Below are 18,792 nucleotides of genomic sequence, written 5' to 3'. Positions count from 1 at the left end.
TTCTTTTTAGTGAATCAAAAACACACAGCACAAACAGTGGAGTCTGATATCCCACAAACCAATGACTCTTATAAATTGATTATTTTTAGTGAATCAAAAACATATAGCATAAGCTGTGTAGTCCAATTCATCGAGTTGGAGTCTGCCTGTCAATCTGTCTGCCTGTTTGTGCTGTCATCAAAGAGGCAGAGGCTCTTCAAACACTCTCCAACTGTTTTGTGGCCTCTCAGAATTTATGAGTATCCCATGAAGTTAAATTGCCTGGGAGCACTTTAGCATATATCTCTCAGATGACAACAAGCTGGCTGTGAAATTCTTAGAGCTGACCTGAACCCCCAGCCCAAAGGAGTAAAGGATATGTTTGAAGACCTCACACATAGTACCTAATAGACATTCATACAATGGCAAAGCTCAGCAACATATGGCTAAAGCAAAGACATTATGTGCCAGTGTTCCTAGAAATGTCTTGAATAGTGTTAGTGCCATATAAATGACTTAATTTGTTTATTTTGGCAGTCATGTTGACACGTAAAATAAAACTTTTCAGAGCCTCTTTAAGAGTTTGCCAGTAAAAATCTTTTATAATAGAGAGACAAATATTTCATCCTTACTAGGGGGTGTAATTATACATTGGTGTGTATTGATACATCAATCAAATGACTAACAATACAATGTATCAATGCAATGCCTAAAATGTTTTTAAGATTAACTTTTGAACATCACACATTTCCGCCAAAGTGTGCATTCACTTTTAAACTGTACAAGTGCCACAAAATCATGATAGCAAAACCTAGCATTACTGTCGGCAGCCAAAAAAAACACGGACAATGTACAGTATTCTCTCCTTTCAAACTCAAGTCATGGGAAGCACAGAAGAGTGATAGTCTTGTCATTGCTTATCTCATTCCACAAGCCAACGATGAGCTGTGATTCATAATCTCACCTGCAACCTGATCCCCCCCCCCCCCATCATTTATTTTTCTATATTATTTAAACACTAAAGTGTATGTTGGGAGTGTCCAAACTGGGATACAGGATTTGCAATTTTCACAGAGTTAAATAAAATGTTCATGTTATATTTTGGTTGCATTTGTGAGCTAATATAAATTTAAATGGTTGTGTAAAATAGACAAATAATATTGTTATATTATTATATTGATCACAGGCCCCAGAATCTAATTAAATTATAATCGTATCAGGCTATGTTTGAGGCATTAACTTAAACTAGAACTAAAACTATTCAATCATTTTTGATAAGTGAAATAAAGCTGAAATAAAATAAAATATGAATATTATATGAAACTTAAACTTATTTCAGTTAGTTGCCAGGGCAAAATTTCTAATTTTCATTTAGTTTAAGTTGAAGCGTTTAAAACACGAACTGGAAATAAAATAAAATAAATAAAAACTAAAACTGAAATAAAAATAAAGCATTAAAAGTAATATATTAAAAAAAAAAGACAAAAGCACATAATAAAATTATACTAAAATTTTACTAAAATGAAAAGTTAATTAAAAAATATTACTATTGTAGTATATAAATAATATGTACCCCCCTAATCCTTACCTGTCCACATATCTCAGAGTGGGTTCCTGAAGGATCAGCCCATGTGGTGAATGTGTGAATGGTGGCTGACGAATCAGTCTATATCGTAGAGGATGACACGACCGGCACAGAGGATTGTCTGGCTTTGAGGTGAGCAATGTGGCATCGATTTCCAAGTGCTGCTCCATGGTGAAGAACTGCACCCCATAAACCTCCTCCTTCACATCTAGTTTAAGCGTCAACGGTGTGTCACAGAACACATACTGTGGACCCAGTGAGATGTTGTTGCCACTGAGGGTCAGCAGAAGGATATCGTGAACTGCAGGAAGTCCAGTCTCCTCTGGAGAGAAGAAGGTGACCCAAACTGTGAGGGAGTCAGGCACCAGTGGATAGGCAAACTCGAGCTGCAGCATACAGCCCTGGGGTGGGCACGTCGCCGAACCAACACTACTTGAGTCTAGGCCGGCGTTGGGGCTCCAAGTGCTGACGCTCGCTTCACAGGCCTGCTCTACGTCTGGTGGACCTAAAGAGGACAGCAAAGAATAAAACCAAGACTTTTCCTTTAGTCAACATGTTTCAAACTTAGCAGTTAATGTCATGTTATTTTCCCTTAGACACTGTGAGCTTATGAAAATTAGAGGGGTATGTTGTTGCTGCCAGGATGTTAGCGTGCTTGCCAGGGTATTGCTATGCGGCTGAAAACCCTTAAACCCTTAAAGTATGAACAATAGTAATATTGCCAAAAAGAAATAATGGATGTTCAATAGGCCCACATTTTTTAAAGACACACGCAAGACTCTCCGATTCTTTTTAGTGTAGCTGTGTAGTCCAATTCACAAACAAATTACTCTAAATGAGTCAATCCTTCTACAGAATCCTTCTATGTTTCATGGACCTAAGGAAGACAGCAGAGGATGAAAATCAAAACTGTTCCTATGAAAATAAGAGGGGTACACTGATGCCGCCAGGATGCAATACGCTTGCCAGGATATTGCAATGCGGTTAAACCCTTAAACCTAAGTATGACCAATAGCAATACCCACGTTTGCCTTAGCAAGCACTGCTAATTATTTACAGATGAACATAAAAGACTGTAGAAATTACCCCCAACAATATAAACTGGAATGACTATTACATACAATTATTGGGTTCTTGGATTAATGAATGGCATTTCAAAAACAAACAAACAGTTTCTAAGAGGGCCAAATGATGTTCTTCAGTGAGACGGCAGGAGGTCATGGGGAGAATTCTGGCCCTGGGCCCAGTTTTTCCTTTTCAGAAACTGTCAAGAGTTCATTGTGAGGCAGCTGAAGGGGGAGGGTACCGAATGAGGGGGTTAGTTTGACAGGGAGGCCCCACTGAATCTCTGAAGGAAAATCTGCTTAAATGAGACCTACAGCAGTGGCCAACAGCTACAAGCTTGCGTCTATACTAAGTAAAGATAATTCATAAATTTATATTATAATGATGAGCTTCTGTAGAGCATTATTAATTTAATTCCATCCACCTTTGTTGTCTTGCAGAATAAAGTCACTATATATAGCTTATATATTTCGAAAAAATTTCTAAATAAGCTGATGATCCCCCATCTTAAATTCATTTAAAGTACCACTAAGATGATGCAAACAATATAGTTTGGACACTCATAAGCCTCACTTAAATATGTGATTGCACTGGCTATGAAAATACCAAATGGCACCTGAAAATATATGATGCTAGAATTTTTCTTCGAACTAGGCTCATTTTCCTGAACCTTTTTGGCTATGACTTTTAACCAGCTGGTGTTGAAGGGATTTTAGTGGATGTATGATATCAGCTCTCCTCAAGCTCATTTGTTTCCTAGCAGAGTAACCACAGGTGTAGCTCATCACATTAACTATGGACATGTTTCACTAAGGCTAATGAAGCACAACCAGAAAGTGTCCAATTACTTTATCTTAATTTTGAACAGCACATCTTTGTTTGAAATAAAAACCTAATAAACTAAAATGTGGATAAAGCAAGCTAAAATTCTTGCAATGGAAAAACTTCCATGTGGGACTTTCCTAAAGATGCCCAATACACTGCCATATTTTTTATACTTTTACATCTGCTTTGCCATTATTATTATTTTTTTTTTATTTTTATTTTTTTTTTTTTTATTTTGATCCCATTCCTGTGTAAAATGTGTGTGTTTGCATATTCTGTATTCATCTTGTGATGAGAAAAAAATGCTTAAAAACAAGAAAGAAAGAAAGAAAGAAAGAAAGGAAAAACAAACTATTAAGCTTCTTTTTCTGTTTTGTGCCAAAAATGTGTCTTTCTCATTTATATTTTCTTAATTGCATTTAATTTAATAACATTTATACATTTTAAGTGTGGCTCAAGCATCCTTTTCGAAGCCACTGTTGCTTTTAAAATGCTGGTTTTTGATCTGACTGGTTGCATGACGAATGGAAAAAAAAAGGTGAGGGAAAAGCTTCTTTCACGTTTATTTTGGTTGACCTCAGTCAAGCATCATTTGTAGTCTGACTACAAGATAAATGAGAAATGGAAAAAGCGTTGGCCAAAAGTTTTGTTTATTTGGTTGACCTCAGCCAAGCATCTAGGTAACCTCCCTCGCACATCTGACTCAGATATCACCGTTGTTCTAGGGTGGGTATTTGTTGATCAATTAGATGGCCAAAACAAACTGGGATGTTCTGAAACTAGATGCATTTTCGCAGTATCAAATGCACAAATTTTTGCTAAATGTCTCCCACACAGATCCCCCATGTACCTCAGCTGCTGATCAAGGGAATATTAGAAGAAATATTAGATGGAAAAGGGGGAAAGGACAAAGCCAGAAATAGTGTGAGCCATCAAGCAGAACTGGACTTTCCAAAACAAAACTGATAAATTATATAATAAGCCTCTCACCAAATGAACCAAACTCATCAAGCAAATCAAAAAGTAAGGATCTAAAAAAACAAACAAACAAACAAAAAAAGATTATTGATGTAAACACTTGCCAGTCAGCAAGGCTCACTGACACAATCAGGAACTGGGCAATAAGGGCATGGCAGACAAACAAAGTGTTGAGGTAAAAGTGGGACGGAGACACAAGTCATTCCTAGCATTCCTGGTTTTGTGTCTCACATTTATTCTCGTCTTCTTCATGTTTTCAAACAACTGTGGGATCTTTCTTATGGGCACAAGAAACCGCAGAGTAATTTGCATAGCAAATCGGGTTGACTTTGCACAGCACTCTCACATCCATCTATTTGTTGTGCCTGTTTTGTTCTTTTATTGAATTTCAGCAACACGATAAGGGTATCGCTGCCATAATGCTCGTTTCCAAAAAGCCAACTAAGGACACTTGAACGGGAGGAAAAAATGGCTTTTTTAACCTAGATGACTGAGGACAGGGGGCATGCATTGAATGAGGTAAGCACTGCAGGCAGGTGGTTTTCTGAGAGCGGTGAAAGGCAGAGGTTCAAGCCAGCTGCAGGTTCTCAAAGTCAGGTTTTGTATCCGTTTGTAAACAGTGGAAAGATGGCCCGGGCAATGGAGTACACAAGGGAAGCCATCCAAATGCAAAGCATAGTTTAAGTGCTGTGGCCATGGCAAGCCTGGGCATGCCTTCTCAGCTGACTGCGTGTAGCCACTGCTGGGCCTACTTGGCTTTAAGGGATACAAGCATGCACTTACGGCTCTACTCGCCACAAGTCTGACTAACTCATTTTTAAAAGCAACCCAAATGAAGTGATTAAGTTATTACACAGAAAAACAGCCGGCCTCTGGAATGTAGGTCTCTGAAGTTGTTTTCAACATTTCAATGTCAAGTCCAATTCATTTTTTCAAGAGCTTTTGCAGTTTGAGCTAAGATAGTGGGCATACTTCATGGCCGTTTGGACCTAGTGCTTCTTCAGTGATTGGGTAAGTTGGGTAAGTAACACAGATACTTTGCACTCATAAAATAACTGGATAAAAAACAGACGCCCCGGAATTCCAATAAGAATAGCCTGACCATGGCAGTTTGGCTTCGTTCTGTGATACCAGATCAAAGGTTGAACTACGAGGGCAAGATCATTGATACAGTGCAGGAAAACATGACTCATTCCCCGTGGTAAAAAACATTCATGTGCACAAAGCTCTATGGGCCAATTCTTCCATATGTCCAAATTTTTTTAGCCTTAAAATAAACACATGAGAAAATCGAAATTTACGACAACCCCTCTGACTAATTTTTTCCACACTTTTTAGTTCTTCTCCTCATAGATTACTTTGCTGTTCCATCCAATATTGGCCTCACTTGGCAACCTGAATAGGGTGCAATGCTTTAATCATTTATCCCACTCAATAAACCTGCAAATTAATGGTTTTGAACTGCACTAACCAATTGAACACAATTTCCGAGTGTCAACAGAAACAGGTCCCTTTCAGTTTGCCAAAGCAGTCAGCTTAAATCCAAACAGGAAACCTCCTAAAATGATTCAAGTAGGCCCAGGGGCTCAGGGGCCCAGGGGGATTTAACAAAATGATATAATTGTATGCATGTATGCATTATTGCAAAAGTAATTCTTAATAATTTTCTCTGTGTGGAGTATGTGCACTCGCAGTTTATTGCATCAATTATCAAGCATATTTTTGATTAGCTCCCACCTCGCCGCTACCCACTTATGCAATAAAAACTGCACAGACAAGGTAAGATGTGTTTTTATATTTAATGCTGTTCACGGTTTGTTTTATTTGACATCATGCACAGGTGGTGGAATAATAACTTCTATTAATTGATCGACTGAAGATTTCAGAGATGCTGCTCTAACAAACATGGCATCTAAGGACTATTTCACTGCTTTTTGTTTCTTGCCATTTTGGTAACAATTGAATTTGAAAACACAGTTGGTTAACAATGCTGCTGAAAATGCACCCCTGGTCAGTCTGCTTTTACAAGAAACCTGACCTTAAAAGTGCATATCAGTCAAAACAAGAAGACATCTATTGCGGGGTTTATGTATAATATTTTAGGCTAAGGATTCATCAGCATTATTGAGTCTTACCTTCTGCTTCACGAGGGCTCCAGTAGCCAGAGGGAGCACAGGGTCTGGGAGAAGAGGAATTTGAGGCATACTGCAGGAGCACCCCAACTTCAGTACATCTGTCACAAACTGATCCCACTTCTCTAGGAAATCAACAGACAGCCAAGGTAGCAACTTAGACACAGCAACACCATAACAACCTCTTGATGGCTTTAAAAATGGATGAAACAGTTTCTGTGTTGATGAGAGAGAAATTCTGATTTAAATTACTCACACCTCTCTATCGGTCCACTATGACTTCAACCTGTGGGTGCCATGTGTACTACTGCACTACATAAACTACATACTAATTGTTATTGACATGATTGACCTTGATTTGTTTAGCATCTCACTATTCATTTAAACTGGGGTACTTACATTATATAAGAATTTAAACCTAATGAAATATGTACAAATTAATTACTGAAAAAAGTCCTATATATATATATATGTATATATATATATATATATATATATATTTTTATTTATTTTGAATTTATTTTGTTGTCATATGTTTTGTTTTTTTTTATTTTTTTTAAGTTTATTTTTGTTTTTTTTTTTTTTGGGTTATGATTTTTTATTTTTTGATTTTTTATTATTAAATAAACATCAAAAATAAACAATAACATAAAATAAATAAATAAAGTTTATATTTTAAACTACACCAGACTGGGCAACAGCGTTTCAAATTTAAATCAAATGTTGTACAACATATCATTTGCTAAATATTTGTCATTTTTGCAAGATATCTTTTTTTCTTAATACATTCTTCTTCAATAACTTACAATACAAATAATGTCACTTCTTGGGTTTTACAATTTTAATGAATGTTACATTTTTCATTATGGTGGAAGTCATGTGTTAACATTTGAATACATATTTAATTGTTTTATTAATTTTTAATTAATAAATAATTTCTTGATTAATAAAACAAATTAATAATCTTCCTAGGATTAGCTTTGGTTCCTAGTTCTTTTCACCTGTCTAAGTTATGGCCAGTGAGGGCAGGGAACCACTCTAGTGTAACAGAGTCTTGGTCCTGGGCTGTAACTCGAGGAGTTAGAGGAACAGGAGCTGGTTTACTTCCAGGTCTCCAAGACTGGTAGATCAGATCCAGGTAACAGTGCATCCGGGCCACCTGGTTCAGCGTGAAGGAATCTGTGCAGTCATCATCTTTATGGGAACAAAACAAACAAAGAAATCTCAGATTTTATACTACTAATTTTAAATACATTTCACAGATTTCCTGTCCATGCCAGCACAGAAAGTGCTAAAAAAAAAAGTCTGCAGAAGGCTTCTACTCAGCAGACATTTACAGCTGATATATGTCTCACCAGCATAGCTCATGTAATTGTTGAAGGGGGTGTTTATGAAATGACGTCTGCCGCAGGTGTCGTTGCCTGGCTCAGGATCTCTACAGTACTTGTACTTGGGTGTGGGATTGGTATCTACACACAGATCTCCTGTCTCAAGAGAAGGCTCAGTCTCTAAGCAGGCATCGTTACAGGACTCCACTTCTGAGATTCCCCTGAAGACATGGTACAGTCCAAGGCTGTGGCCAATCTCATGGATCATGGTGTGAGTGTGGCCAAATGTACCATAAAATGAAGGGTTTAATACAATCCCACCTCAAAAGAAGACAGAGCGAGAACAGGTATTATAAGCATTATCTTTTTTGGTACCTGATTAATGTCTTTTTTTCTGATGACAAAGAAAGTTAATACGCAATGCTCTTCAAACGCTTTAAAAATACAACATAAATGATGCTAAACCAATGGTTGTTATCTACATTGTAGTGGTGCATCTATTTATTTACCTAAATGTGTTAAAGCTTCTTTATCCCAGGGCCAAGTGCCCACGCCAGCCACATCTTCATCAGATGAGTTAGCAAAGAAGATGTTCAAGTGTGTAGATCCATCCAAATTCAAAACCTCTTTCAGCTCCTTCACATTCATGTAAGCCCTACAGAACAAGAAAGACTTATTAACACACCAAATATTCTAAATGTTTTCAAAATCATAAATATATACTGTAAACCAGACCTTACAATCAAACATAGAATTCTCTACAAAATAATTAATTCCAGTTGACCAGCTGCCGCTTGTACTTTTGTGCATATGTTTTTATATTACCAACCATCTTACATTCACTCATCATGATTATTAAAATTGCAACATTGCTCTTTTATGCCTATTTACAGTGGCTGCAATATCTTTTATTTATACAGTGCTTCATGTCCCGCAGATGTCACTGTGTTCTGCTCAACTAACTGACTCCGCTACGTAATTTGGACTCTGTTGCTTATTTTTACAATTATTGTGTTTGTAATATACTAGGTTAGGGTTTTCCTGGTAGGATTTTCCTTCATTCATTTTCACTGCTCCCCCACTGTTGTATAAATCATAGTTTTAAGTTTGAGATTACAGTCTGTATTGAATGTGATGCAATAAGATTTTATTTCACTGAAATTTCACAAAAAAAATAAATAAATTGTGAAAGCACATTTATTAGCCACCTCTTTTAATAAGCATCATAACTGAAATACTGTATACCCAAATGAACTGGAATCAAACTGAATCAAACTGAGAGCTTGTGAGTCAGAATTGACTCAAATAGGAAAATCTATATCTATATGAATCACTGGATTTACAAATGGTACATTTTGTTTACTTGACTCTCTAAACATTGAATTTAAGTGTGAATATAATTACCACATTTTGAAGTAATAAATAAATGAAATACATTAGTCAAGATAGATGAGAAAGTACATAGAGAACGTACACAAAGAGCATGTGTGTGTGTGTGTGTGTGTGTGTGTGTGTGTGTGTGTGTGTGTGTGTAAATGTTTGTCAAGAGAAGCTGTCACACAGAGTTTGTATTTGGAAGGAAACCTGAGCCCCGCTCTGCAACCAGAACTGAGGTCAGAGGTCACTGGCCCTGTCTAGTTAGGAATGCATTGTGTCATTTGGATAGTTCCTAACACGGCCCTCTTAAAATGCTTATTATTTCACCTCAAACACACTGGGCATGTTATTCCCATGCAAGCCTTTCCCCTGCAGTGATAACTGTCATGCAAGTCAAACAAAGACAAGCCTCTCTGGAGTGATGAATGCTGGCTTGCTGAAGATGTACATTTCCATAAGTACAACAGCAAGTAAGCATGCATATATTCATATTTGCGCAGTCGTTTAGTATTTCATATCGCCTCTCCTCTAACCTCCTCTGTCTTTACGGGAGGCCACACTTAATTCTCTCAAAACATTTGCCCTTTTGAAGAATGCTGGAACTCAAATGAACACAAGCGGAGCTGAGTCCCTAACTCCAATGCTTTCAAATGTAGTAAACACCCACCTCCACTGTTCATTGAGAAAAAAAAAAAACAACAACAAAAAACAGCTAGGTCTCATTCCTCATCTTAAGAGCAACATCTGTTAGCCAGTTCACCGTGAGGACCAATCAAACACGGTATCTGTTGCCATGCTGCTAAACCCTGGGTTAACTGAGACGTTATGAAAATGTATGTATTACTTTGTAGTTGTTCTTGATGTATTAAGACAGGATGACCATTTCCTGGTATTTATTTTCTCATAAGCCTTATACCATGGCATTATCTCTTGTAAAGTCATCACTCTCTGTCATAAAAGAGAAACACTAGAAGCCTCATGACAGTTCAAAAGAAAGAGAGTAAGTCAACACTCTTTTGTGTTTAAATACTGGATACATTTCCAATCATACACAAAATCTAGCTTTCTTAAAGCATGTTGGTTATTGTAAATCCCAATTTTAAAATAACACTACCAATCAGGCATATATATATATATATATATATATATATATATATATATATATATATATATATATATATATATATGTATGTATGTATGTATGTATGTACTGTATGTATATGTGTGTTGGTTGAGCAGCAGTGGGGCAGTAATATTGAATTAAAAGTTCTTGCAAGAAGTCTCTTATGCTTACTGCATTTGCAGGTTGCATAGTAAAAACAATGGTATTCTGAAATGTTCATACAATTTAAAACTAGTTTTCTTACATATTGCATAAAATGCAATTTATTCCTGTGATGGCAAAGCTGAATTTTCAGCAGCCATTACTCCAGTCTTCAGTGTCACATGATCCTTAAGAAATCATTCCACTATTCTTATAACTGAAGGTTAAAAACACAAGATTATAAAAGATTTAAAACACTTTTAAAAAAATCTCATTATAAAAGAAGTGCATTCAAGTCATTATATGTATGAAAAAAAAAAAGATGTGATTATGTTGCACAAATATGAATAAACATGGCAGAGGGTGTGATTTTCTCTAGGCAGAACACTGATGATTAGTTGTGGTGGTGACATTACAAGCCAACACAGCTGCCAATGAGATGCAGCACAGCGTGGAAACATCTTGTGTGGTACAGATCTCAAATTACCTGCTTCATTCCACATATATTCAGAAAACAACTCAAAATAGAATAGATATTCACAAAGAACATTACTGTTATGATGACAGTAAATAACCACTCACTTTTTGACATATAAGCATGCCTGTTACTGGTTTATCTGTAATATTGCACTTAAGCAGCACCAAAGTAAACCTATGTGCTGCAATACTTGGAATAACGTCTTTTTTTTTTTTTTTTTAAAGGAAAATGAAAATAAACAGTTGGGCAGTATCAAAAGGCGGCAGAATTTGGCTTGTGAAACTGTGGAAGCCAGCTCAGGGGACAAATCTAAGGAAAACAGATGATATAAGGTTTCCCTCCTAATAATTTCAGGAATTTCATTATTTCCTATGAAAATATTTGGCTGGCTTTTTGGCTGTACAGAAGGGGAAAAAGTGGTCAGGGAGTTTCATGATGAGATAAATAAGTCAGCTATAGAGTAATTGCAAAAAGAGCTTGTTTTTTAAAACGTAGGCCTCTGCTTTCATAAAAGTTCCACTACTGTAGGTCAAAGCCACCTAATCTGAGTTCAATTAAGTTTAATCCACTGGCTCACTTACAAAAGTACAACACGAATCAGATGTGGACGTAGGCCTACTACAAAAACAGCAGGCCAAAGTATGCATATGTCCAGCCAAAGCATGCAGGCATCAGTGGTCATGTATTGCACAATGCTGCTCAGGATCATTTGAGGGGTTTTTTCCCCCCCTGATTCTGTAGTAGAGAAGTGGGTGACACTGGCAGTACAACGTCTGAAGCCACATAATGAATCACTAGGCTCACATTCAGAGGTGATCACCTTTATGAATGCCAAAATAGTCTTCCAGGACATCTTAAAAGAAGCCAGTCCATTCCCATCTACACATTAACATGTACAGTACAGGCTTGTGTCATGGGAAGGCTGTCCATTAAACAAGCAAAAAAGGGGGAAAAAAAAAGTCACTGCTGATCAGTTCCGCCTGGCTGCACTCAGAGTGCTCCAAGTGGTGTGTTGACGCATTTATATTTAATGCCTATTAAATGCGTGATTATGGCTTCATCCATTTACACCCATTTATTATTCATCTGAATCAGTAAAGACGGCCTTACATCCAGATGTACTGAGTGTGGTTTTGCGTAGAGCTGCTCAGGCGGGTTGGCATGGCAGTGTTCACCAGTTGGCTGAGAGGGCTGTAATTTTCTCAGCCTTTCAGGGATCTTTTCATCAGCTCGGAGTACATAAGAGGAGTGATCAATCATCTATACAATTAGCATCATGCACAACCAGGCGTGGAGATCACAGGCTGACCTCTACAGGAATAATATAATTCACAGGCAGTTACCATTAAAGGGCCTAGAAGAGAGGAGGATACATTTATACAAAGTCTACGGAAAACAAGGGCTGGTTGATGTATGAAGAAAAGAGAACTGAAGTAGATAAAACAGGAAATATTGTACTAAAGGAATACAGTAAATGATCACTTTCACTGTAGCCTCTCAGCAGGGGTGGATTAAGATTGTAAGGGGCTCCTAGTCTGCTCTTTGTGTGAGGCCCCCCTTAATCATTAACCTATACTGGAGAAATGTATTTTGTGCCATTACATGGTCAAAGCAAGTAGTAAGGTGAACTGGCATGCACACTCACATTGAGACTTCTACAGTGTTTCCTTTACATTCCCAGTGTCCCCACAGGATTTTGTGGGTGCACATTGGTTGCTCTAGGGGGTTCCGGGGTGAACGTGATTTCACCAAGTACAACATGTTCCTGAATCAACATCCTTGTTGATCCTGGAACAACATTCCAATCAACCAATCAGAATTTAGGGATATGTTTTAAAAAAAATGCCTGATTTAGGCTTACAATCAAGGTTAGATTCTTCGACACCCTTGTTATTCACAATCATTTCACACTGATTTTAGGAATAACTTATGGATAGGGTTAGGTTTAGGGGTAGGGATTGGATTAGGTCTATATTTTTGGACAGTAATGTTGATCCAGGAAAATCACGGCCACCAGGGTTCCAGGGTATGCCCCCCATAAGTAAATTTAGCTCATTTAAAATTTTTAATGCATATTGAACTGTTTTAACTAATCATCTGGTAAAAAAAAAAAAAAAAAAAAAAAAGGTATTGTCAGTTCTACTTTCTGAGTATTAATTATTTTATGCAGTAAAATACAACAACATGTACATGTACAACACTGTATGATTTCATGTGAGTCTCTTCAGACCTTAAAACTGTACATGAATTATGAGCTTCTATAACTTCTGACCTCATAACTGAATTCCTTTTTACAAATTGAACATAGAAATAAAAACAGTATAAATATCCAAAAATAAACAACACAGCTTTTTCTTAGTTTTATTATTATTATTATTATTATTTTCACACTTTCACTTAAGTGCAAATAATAAGTGCAGCCATAATCAAATAGGCTACTCTCTCAATATTCAAAGTGCAAACAGAGACCAAATTTTCAAGCATAATAAAGAGCAATAGACAACTACACATTATTAATAAAACCGCTTTTAATTGTGGATGCGCGTTTTACTTTCGGTTTTGATTTAACGACTGCGCAAACTTTCAGCAGTGCTGGGCATGCATTCTATAATACAAGACATTCATTTTCTCAGACGCTCTACTACAAATTCTTATGGACCAATGAGGGTCTTTTTTTGTTCATGCTTAAGTAAATTTAAAATAAAAAAGTAAAAAAATCTGGCCAATCGAGGCCCTTGCACATGTGGGGCCCCTAGGCTGCAGCCTAGGCAAGCCTGTGCATTAATCCACGCCTGCCTCTCAGAAAAATGTGCGGACAGCCAGACACACAACACTGACAATGCAACAAAGCATCAGCATTATTTGGTTCTCATAAATCTCTTTATTTCAGAAGCCAAATATGTTTAAAATACAATAAAATAGTACGTGTGTCCAGTGCTGTAAATGCGGTGGAGTGGAAGTCCCCAATGAAAAGGGATCCACATACAAATGAATCAGCTGGCCTCACAGTGGCATGTTAAAGGGCTATTTAATTGCTGCAGTTTAAAAAGAGGAAATCCTTCTGTCCCCAGGGCTTAACTCTTTATCCAAACTAACTTCCGTACACCAGGGATTGGATCTTGTGGTTGTGTGGCATTGCATGCGATGAAGAGGGAGACAGATCTTTAGGTTGCCACTTGTATAGACAGGTTGTCTCTCAAGCCTCCATAAGAAAAAAAGGTGCTAAGAGTGTGCTTTTCCTGTCCAAATCCTTGACAAGGTAACTGGCTATTAGCCGGCTTAGTTAACAAGCCGAGTGGCTTAGATTATGCTGCAGAGTGAAGTCTCACACAAAGCTTATAGAGATACTCTTATTATTTGAGTTGGATCCCCTTTTCAAGAGAGTCTTGGACAAAGCAGCAGGCAAAGAGAGCGCACAGCAGTACAACATACCTTTGACTATTCTGAGACAGTCAGGTATGCGATCGAGATACACTGTTAGGAATGCAATGCATTTTCTTTTCTCTCTTGCACTGCCATGACCTTTGAATCATCAGTGAACAGTGAAAGTACTGCACTTAAGCTAAATACTGCAATTCAGTTGAATTTATTCCTGAAATTCATGTCAATTCAGGTAGAGACATCCATGTTTATATAAAATCTGCATAATGTCTGAACCGAAACCGAACAGCTAGTTTTTAAAGAAGTGATGATCTCACTCTCTTTTTGACACTGAGGGCTCGTCTGAAGTGCTTGAAAATGAGCCAGATGTACGGGTTTTGTCTCATGCAATTACACAGACTTGACTCATTTTTATACTGTCTCGCTCTACCATCGTTTCTCCCACCAGCTCTGCAGTCGTGGGGTGACCCAAACATATCATTTAAATGCATTAGCTTTAAGTGCATATTGAAAATGTCAGTGGTGGTTTAATGAAAATTGTCAATGTCGTTACACTGATGCCAAACATTTTTGAGTTGGCAAAATGTTGCTATGCAGTTCTGTACAAAAGTTTGTGGTCAGTAGGTGTGGGCAATACATTTTTTCAGGAAAATCATGATTCATGATTTCATCACGATTGTTTTACTATTTTGCAAGCTGTCTATAGTACTGTATATCCGAACTAATTTCCCTATTTTAAAAACAAAGCCTCACAAGGTCATAAATATAAAAACTGTTCTGTCTTATGTTTTGGGTAAAGTGGGGTTTTTTATGGTTTGTAGTTGTTTTATATTTGTTATTAATGTGTATTTTTTTTCACATAAGTGGAAAAACTATACAAAACACTATATACACTTCACTGTATAAATTATACACTGATTCTTATTAAAGCAACTGTATTAAAGCTCTTCAGTCAAGAGCAGTGAGTGATTTTTATCTTTGTGCTTTGTTGTTTTATTAATATTAGTTCACCAAAAAAATGTAAGTGCCATGGAGTCCATACCTTCTGCCGTCAGTCGGAAACTCTGCTACGAGACTAGAACTAGCACTAGTTTATTATAGCAACCTGTAACTAAGTTATTTGCTTTAAGATAAAGTCAACTAAGTTATTATTAACTAAAACCCAACTGAATATATCACATACATCACTGAAACAAAACAGATATGAAAAACAGGTTAATAAAATGCAGATGGTTTTTTATTTTTCGTCTTATTAATAACAAGGTCTGTTGAAAATTGCAGATTTTAAAGTTGACTGCAACATCTGCATGAGTCTTGGGCAAAAACAAATTCACCACAGCATTTGATTTCATTGTTCTGTTCTTGCACAACTCTTTGTTCATGCATTCTTGTACAATCAAAAAGGAATGTCAAATCACTTCGTTATGCAGCCTTCGGCAAAGCTTTCCAGACATACCATAATCAAATCAAAACAAGCAACAACTTGGAGTGCTCTGCGTTTGACCACATGCTCTAGTCTCATCTCACACACGAACACACACAAACGTCAACAGGACAAACTGCAATTACAGCAAAAACAAATACAGTGAACTAAGGATCTGTAACCAGAGACGGACAGGAAGCAATATAATTGTGCAATTTGCGAGCAGTACCACAATGCAATGAGTTTATGAACCTGGAACCAATATTTTAATTTATAGAACCTCTCAAAGGTAAGTGATGCCTTTTATATTTAATTTGTTCCGATTTACAGATATTGAATATGCAATCATTCAACCATATTCAGTTTCTGTTTCCTGAGAATAAAACTTTCATCTTGGACTTTGACATGCCTCTCTTTTTTTAATCTGGCACAGATCCCTAGTTGTCCTTGAATACCCTTGTTTGTTCTGATTAAATACACTAAACTGCACTAAATAATAATCAGCGGTTTTGCTTTCAAGAATCTGCTGCAGACATACAGTGGATTTCAAAAGTCCACCTGTGAAAATGCTTCATGTTATTGTTTTTTTTATTTTTTTATTTTTTTTTTTATTACAAACACATAATCAGCACAACAATTTAAGTGATAAGTTGTATTAGAAAAATAAATATGAATTTCAGAATGGTTTGCATGGATGCTTGTTTCCGCCATGGGATTAAAAAAAATAAAAAGGTAATTGTGACTTTTTATTTCACAATTTTTTCCACAATTCTGATGTAAACTGGGTCTTATGAGAACACTGTAAATTTCTATGTTAACGTTACTTGAAAAAGTCTTGCAAACTTACTGTCTCTGCAAAATCTAGTTAAAGTGTTAATCTGAAAAATAATTGATTTTTTTTGTGATTTTTTAGTTATTTTAATGTTGTTCCAAACCCGTAAAAGCTTTGTTCGTCTTCCGAACACAATTTAAGATATTTTGGATGAGAACTGTGAGGCTTAACAAAAATAATGACTTTATTCAACAATTCGTCTCCTCTGTGTCTCTCCTTATTATTGAATAAAGTTGTTATTTTGGTTTTGTTCACGTACAAAAAAAAGTACTGTTGTCTCTTCATAACATTACGGTTGAACCACTGATGGCAGATGGACTATTCTGACCATGTCTTTTATACTTTTCTGGACCTTGACAGTGTATTTTACTTTTAATGTGACAGTCACAAGCCTCCCGGTTTTCATCCAAAATATCTTAAATTGTGTTCCAAAGATGGACAAAGCTTTTACGGGTTTGGAACGACATCTGGGTAAGTAATTAATGACAAAATTTAAATTTCGGGGTGGAGTATCCCTTCAAGGTTGCTCACTATATTAAAGTTTACTCAGAAGCCAGCAAAGTAATACTAAGTAACATTAGCTAGATTTTTCTTGAGGCAATAAGTTTGCAAGATTTTTTCAAGTAAAGTTAACAAATTGAAATTTACAGTGAAAAAAAAAAAGTTGCAACTCTGACTTTTTTCTTTGAAATCTAAGTTTACATCTTGCAAATTTTTTAAATAAATAAAAAAGAAAAAAGGTAATTGCTACTTTTATCTCACAATTCTGTCTTGTATTCCTCAGAATTGCAAGTTTATATGTCGCAATACTAAGCTTATATCTCACAATTCTGAATTTCTGATAATTGCAAGAAAAATGTCTTGTAAGAAAAAATTGCAATTACCTTTTTTATTTTTTTATCCTGTGGCAGAAACAAGCTTCAATAGGTTTATCGCTTTCGCTTTAATGACAGCAGCACTTGAGCTGCATGAACTTCATAAGATTGTGTCAAACCAGATGACCATGTTCTGATTAAGTATTGATTGAGTCACATGATTATGGTCACAAATGTACTTATTTGATAAGTGAGCAAAATAAGAATCTTAAATATTTATTATAATGTATATTTATATGCATTCTAACATTTATCCACAAGGTTTCTGTTTCCTTTTTTTTTTTATTCTAAAACTTTATTTCCAGATTTAAATTAAATTCTGAATCCAAGTTTTCAAGCATAATCTCAGACTTCTGAACCCCACTGTATGTCACAAAACTTGCAGAGTGTGTACAGTTACAGGAACTATTGCTTAGAAAGGAAAAGAGTGGAAAAGAGGTCTTTGGTTTGTCCCACCATCCAGAAAGCAAATACAGAGCTTTACCCCAACAGTATCCAGTGCCCCCACAACCTCAACATATTTCTGGAAAGCTCTTTTTCCTGAGCAGGACTCCCAGAAGAGTCTCTAATGCTGTAAGTAATAGTGTTGGAGATTCCACTCTAAGCTGTGATTGGCTCCCCTGTTTGTCCAGGGGGACATAGTTTCCATTCCCACTTACTCTCTATCAAATCACTTTTATAAGCTTACAAAAAAGGAGAACTATGTCTAGAATCTCCTCAGTCTTCACATCTGGTCAGCACGAGAGTAGTTCATTTCACCCACAGAGTAAAACATGATTGGTTGCCGAGCTCTGATTCAGAGCCAAAACGGACTTTGGGGACACATGAAACAGATAAGAACAGGCCTGAAACTCACTAGTACAGACATGCCAAACTGTGCGCACCAACCACAGGGCCGAGACTCATCCTTCATGGTGTTTTATTGTCCCTCAAACTGCTTCCATCCCTGTACACGTTAATTTATGCTCCAGAACTCTGACTCTGGTTCAGCAGTTAAGATGTGTTCAGGACGTCACGTCATAATACATGAATGGAACAGAATTAAAATAGCCGAAAGCTTCACACATAGCAATGAAAATTATAGTGCCCTAGAGTTCACGTCTGGTACTTCCAAAATCTTTAAACAGCTATGAACTTCTAACCTTGAGCTTCAAAAAAAGAAGCGAAAACTGTTGTACATGGGCCAATGAGAAATAAGAGAGTCCACAATAAAGTAAGGTTTATAAATCATGTTGGATTCATATGGTTTTGACTTTCACAACTTTTACAA

General features: G+C 36.6%; 1 protein-coding gene across 2 annotated transcripts in view; it reads right to left on the bottom strand.

Annotated features, from left to right (window-relative positions):
• Positions 1–18,792, bottom strand: part of LOC109069824 (pappalysin-1-like) — an 89,066-nt gene that overhangs the window by 60,744 nt on the left and 9,530 nt on the right. For both annotated transcript variants that reach the window (XM_042756800.1, XM_042756801.1), the window contains exons 3-7: positions 8,402–8,547; positions 7,920–8,213; positions 7,566–7,758; positions 6,568–6,689; positions 1,568–2,069 (exon numbers count right to left, since the gene is read on the bottom strand). In XM_042756800.1, the coding sequence (XP_042612734.1) occupies positions 1,568–2,069; positions 6,568–6,689; positions 7,566–7,758; positions 7,920–8,213; positions 8,402–8,547 (1,257 nt within the window). The remainder of the gene's footprint in view (positions 1–1,567; positions 2,070–6,567; positions 6,690–7,565; positions 7,759–7,919; positions 8,214–8,401; positions 8,548–18,792) is intronic.

This window comes from Cyprinus carpio, chromosome A5 (genome assembly GCF_018340385.1).
Source record: "Cyprinus carpio isolate SPL01 chromosome A5, ASM1834038v1, whole genome shotgun sequence".
NCBI classification, from domain to species: domain Eukaryota; kingdom Metazoa; phylum Chordata; class Actinopteri; order Cypriniformes; family Cyprinidae; genus Cyprinus; species Cyprinus carpio.
The sequence above is the reverse complement of the archived record's forward strand: the minus strand, read 5'-3'. Positions and strand labels throughout refer to the sequence as shown.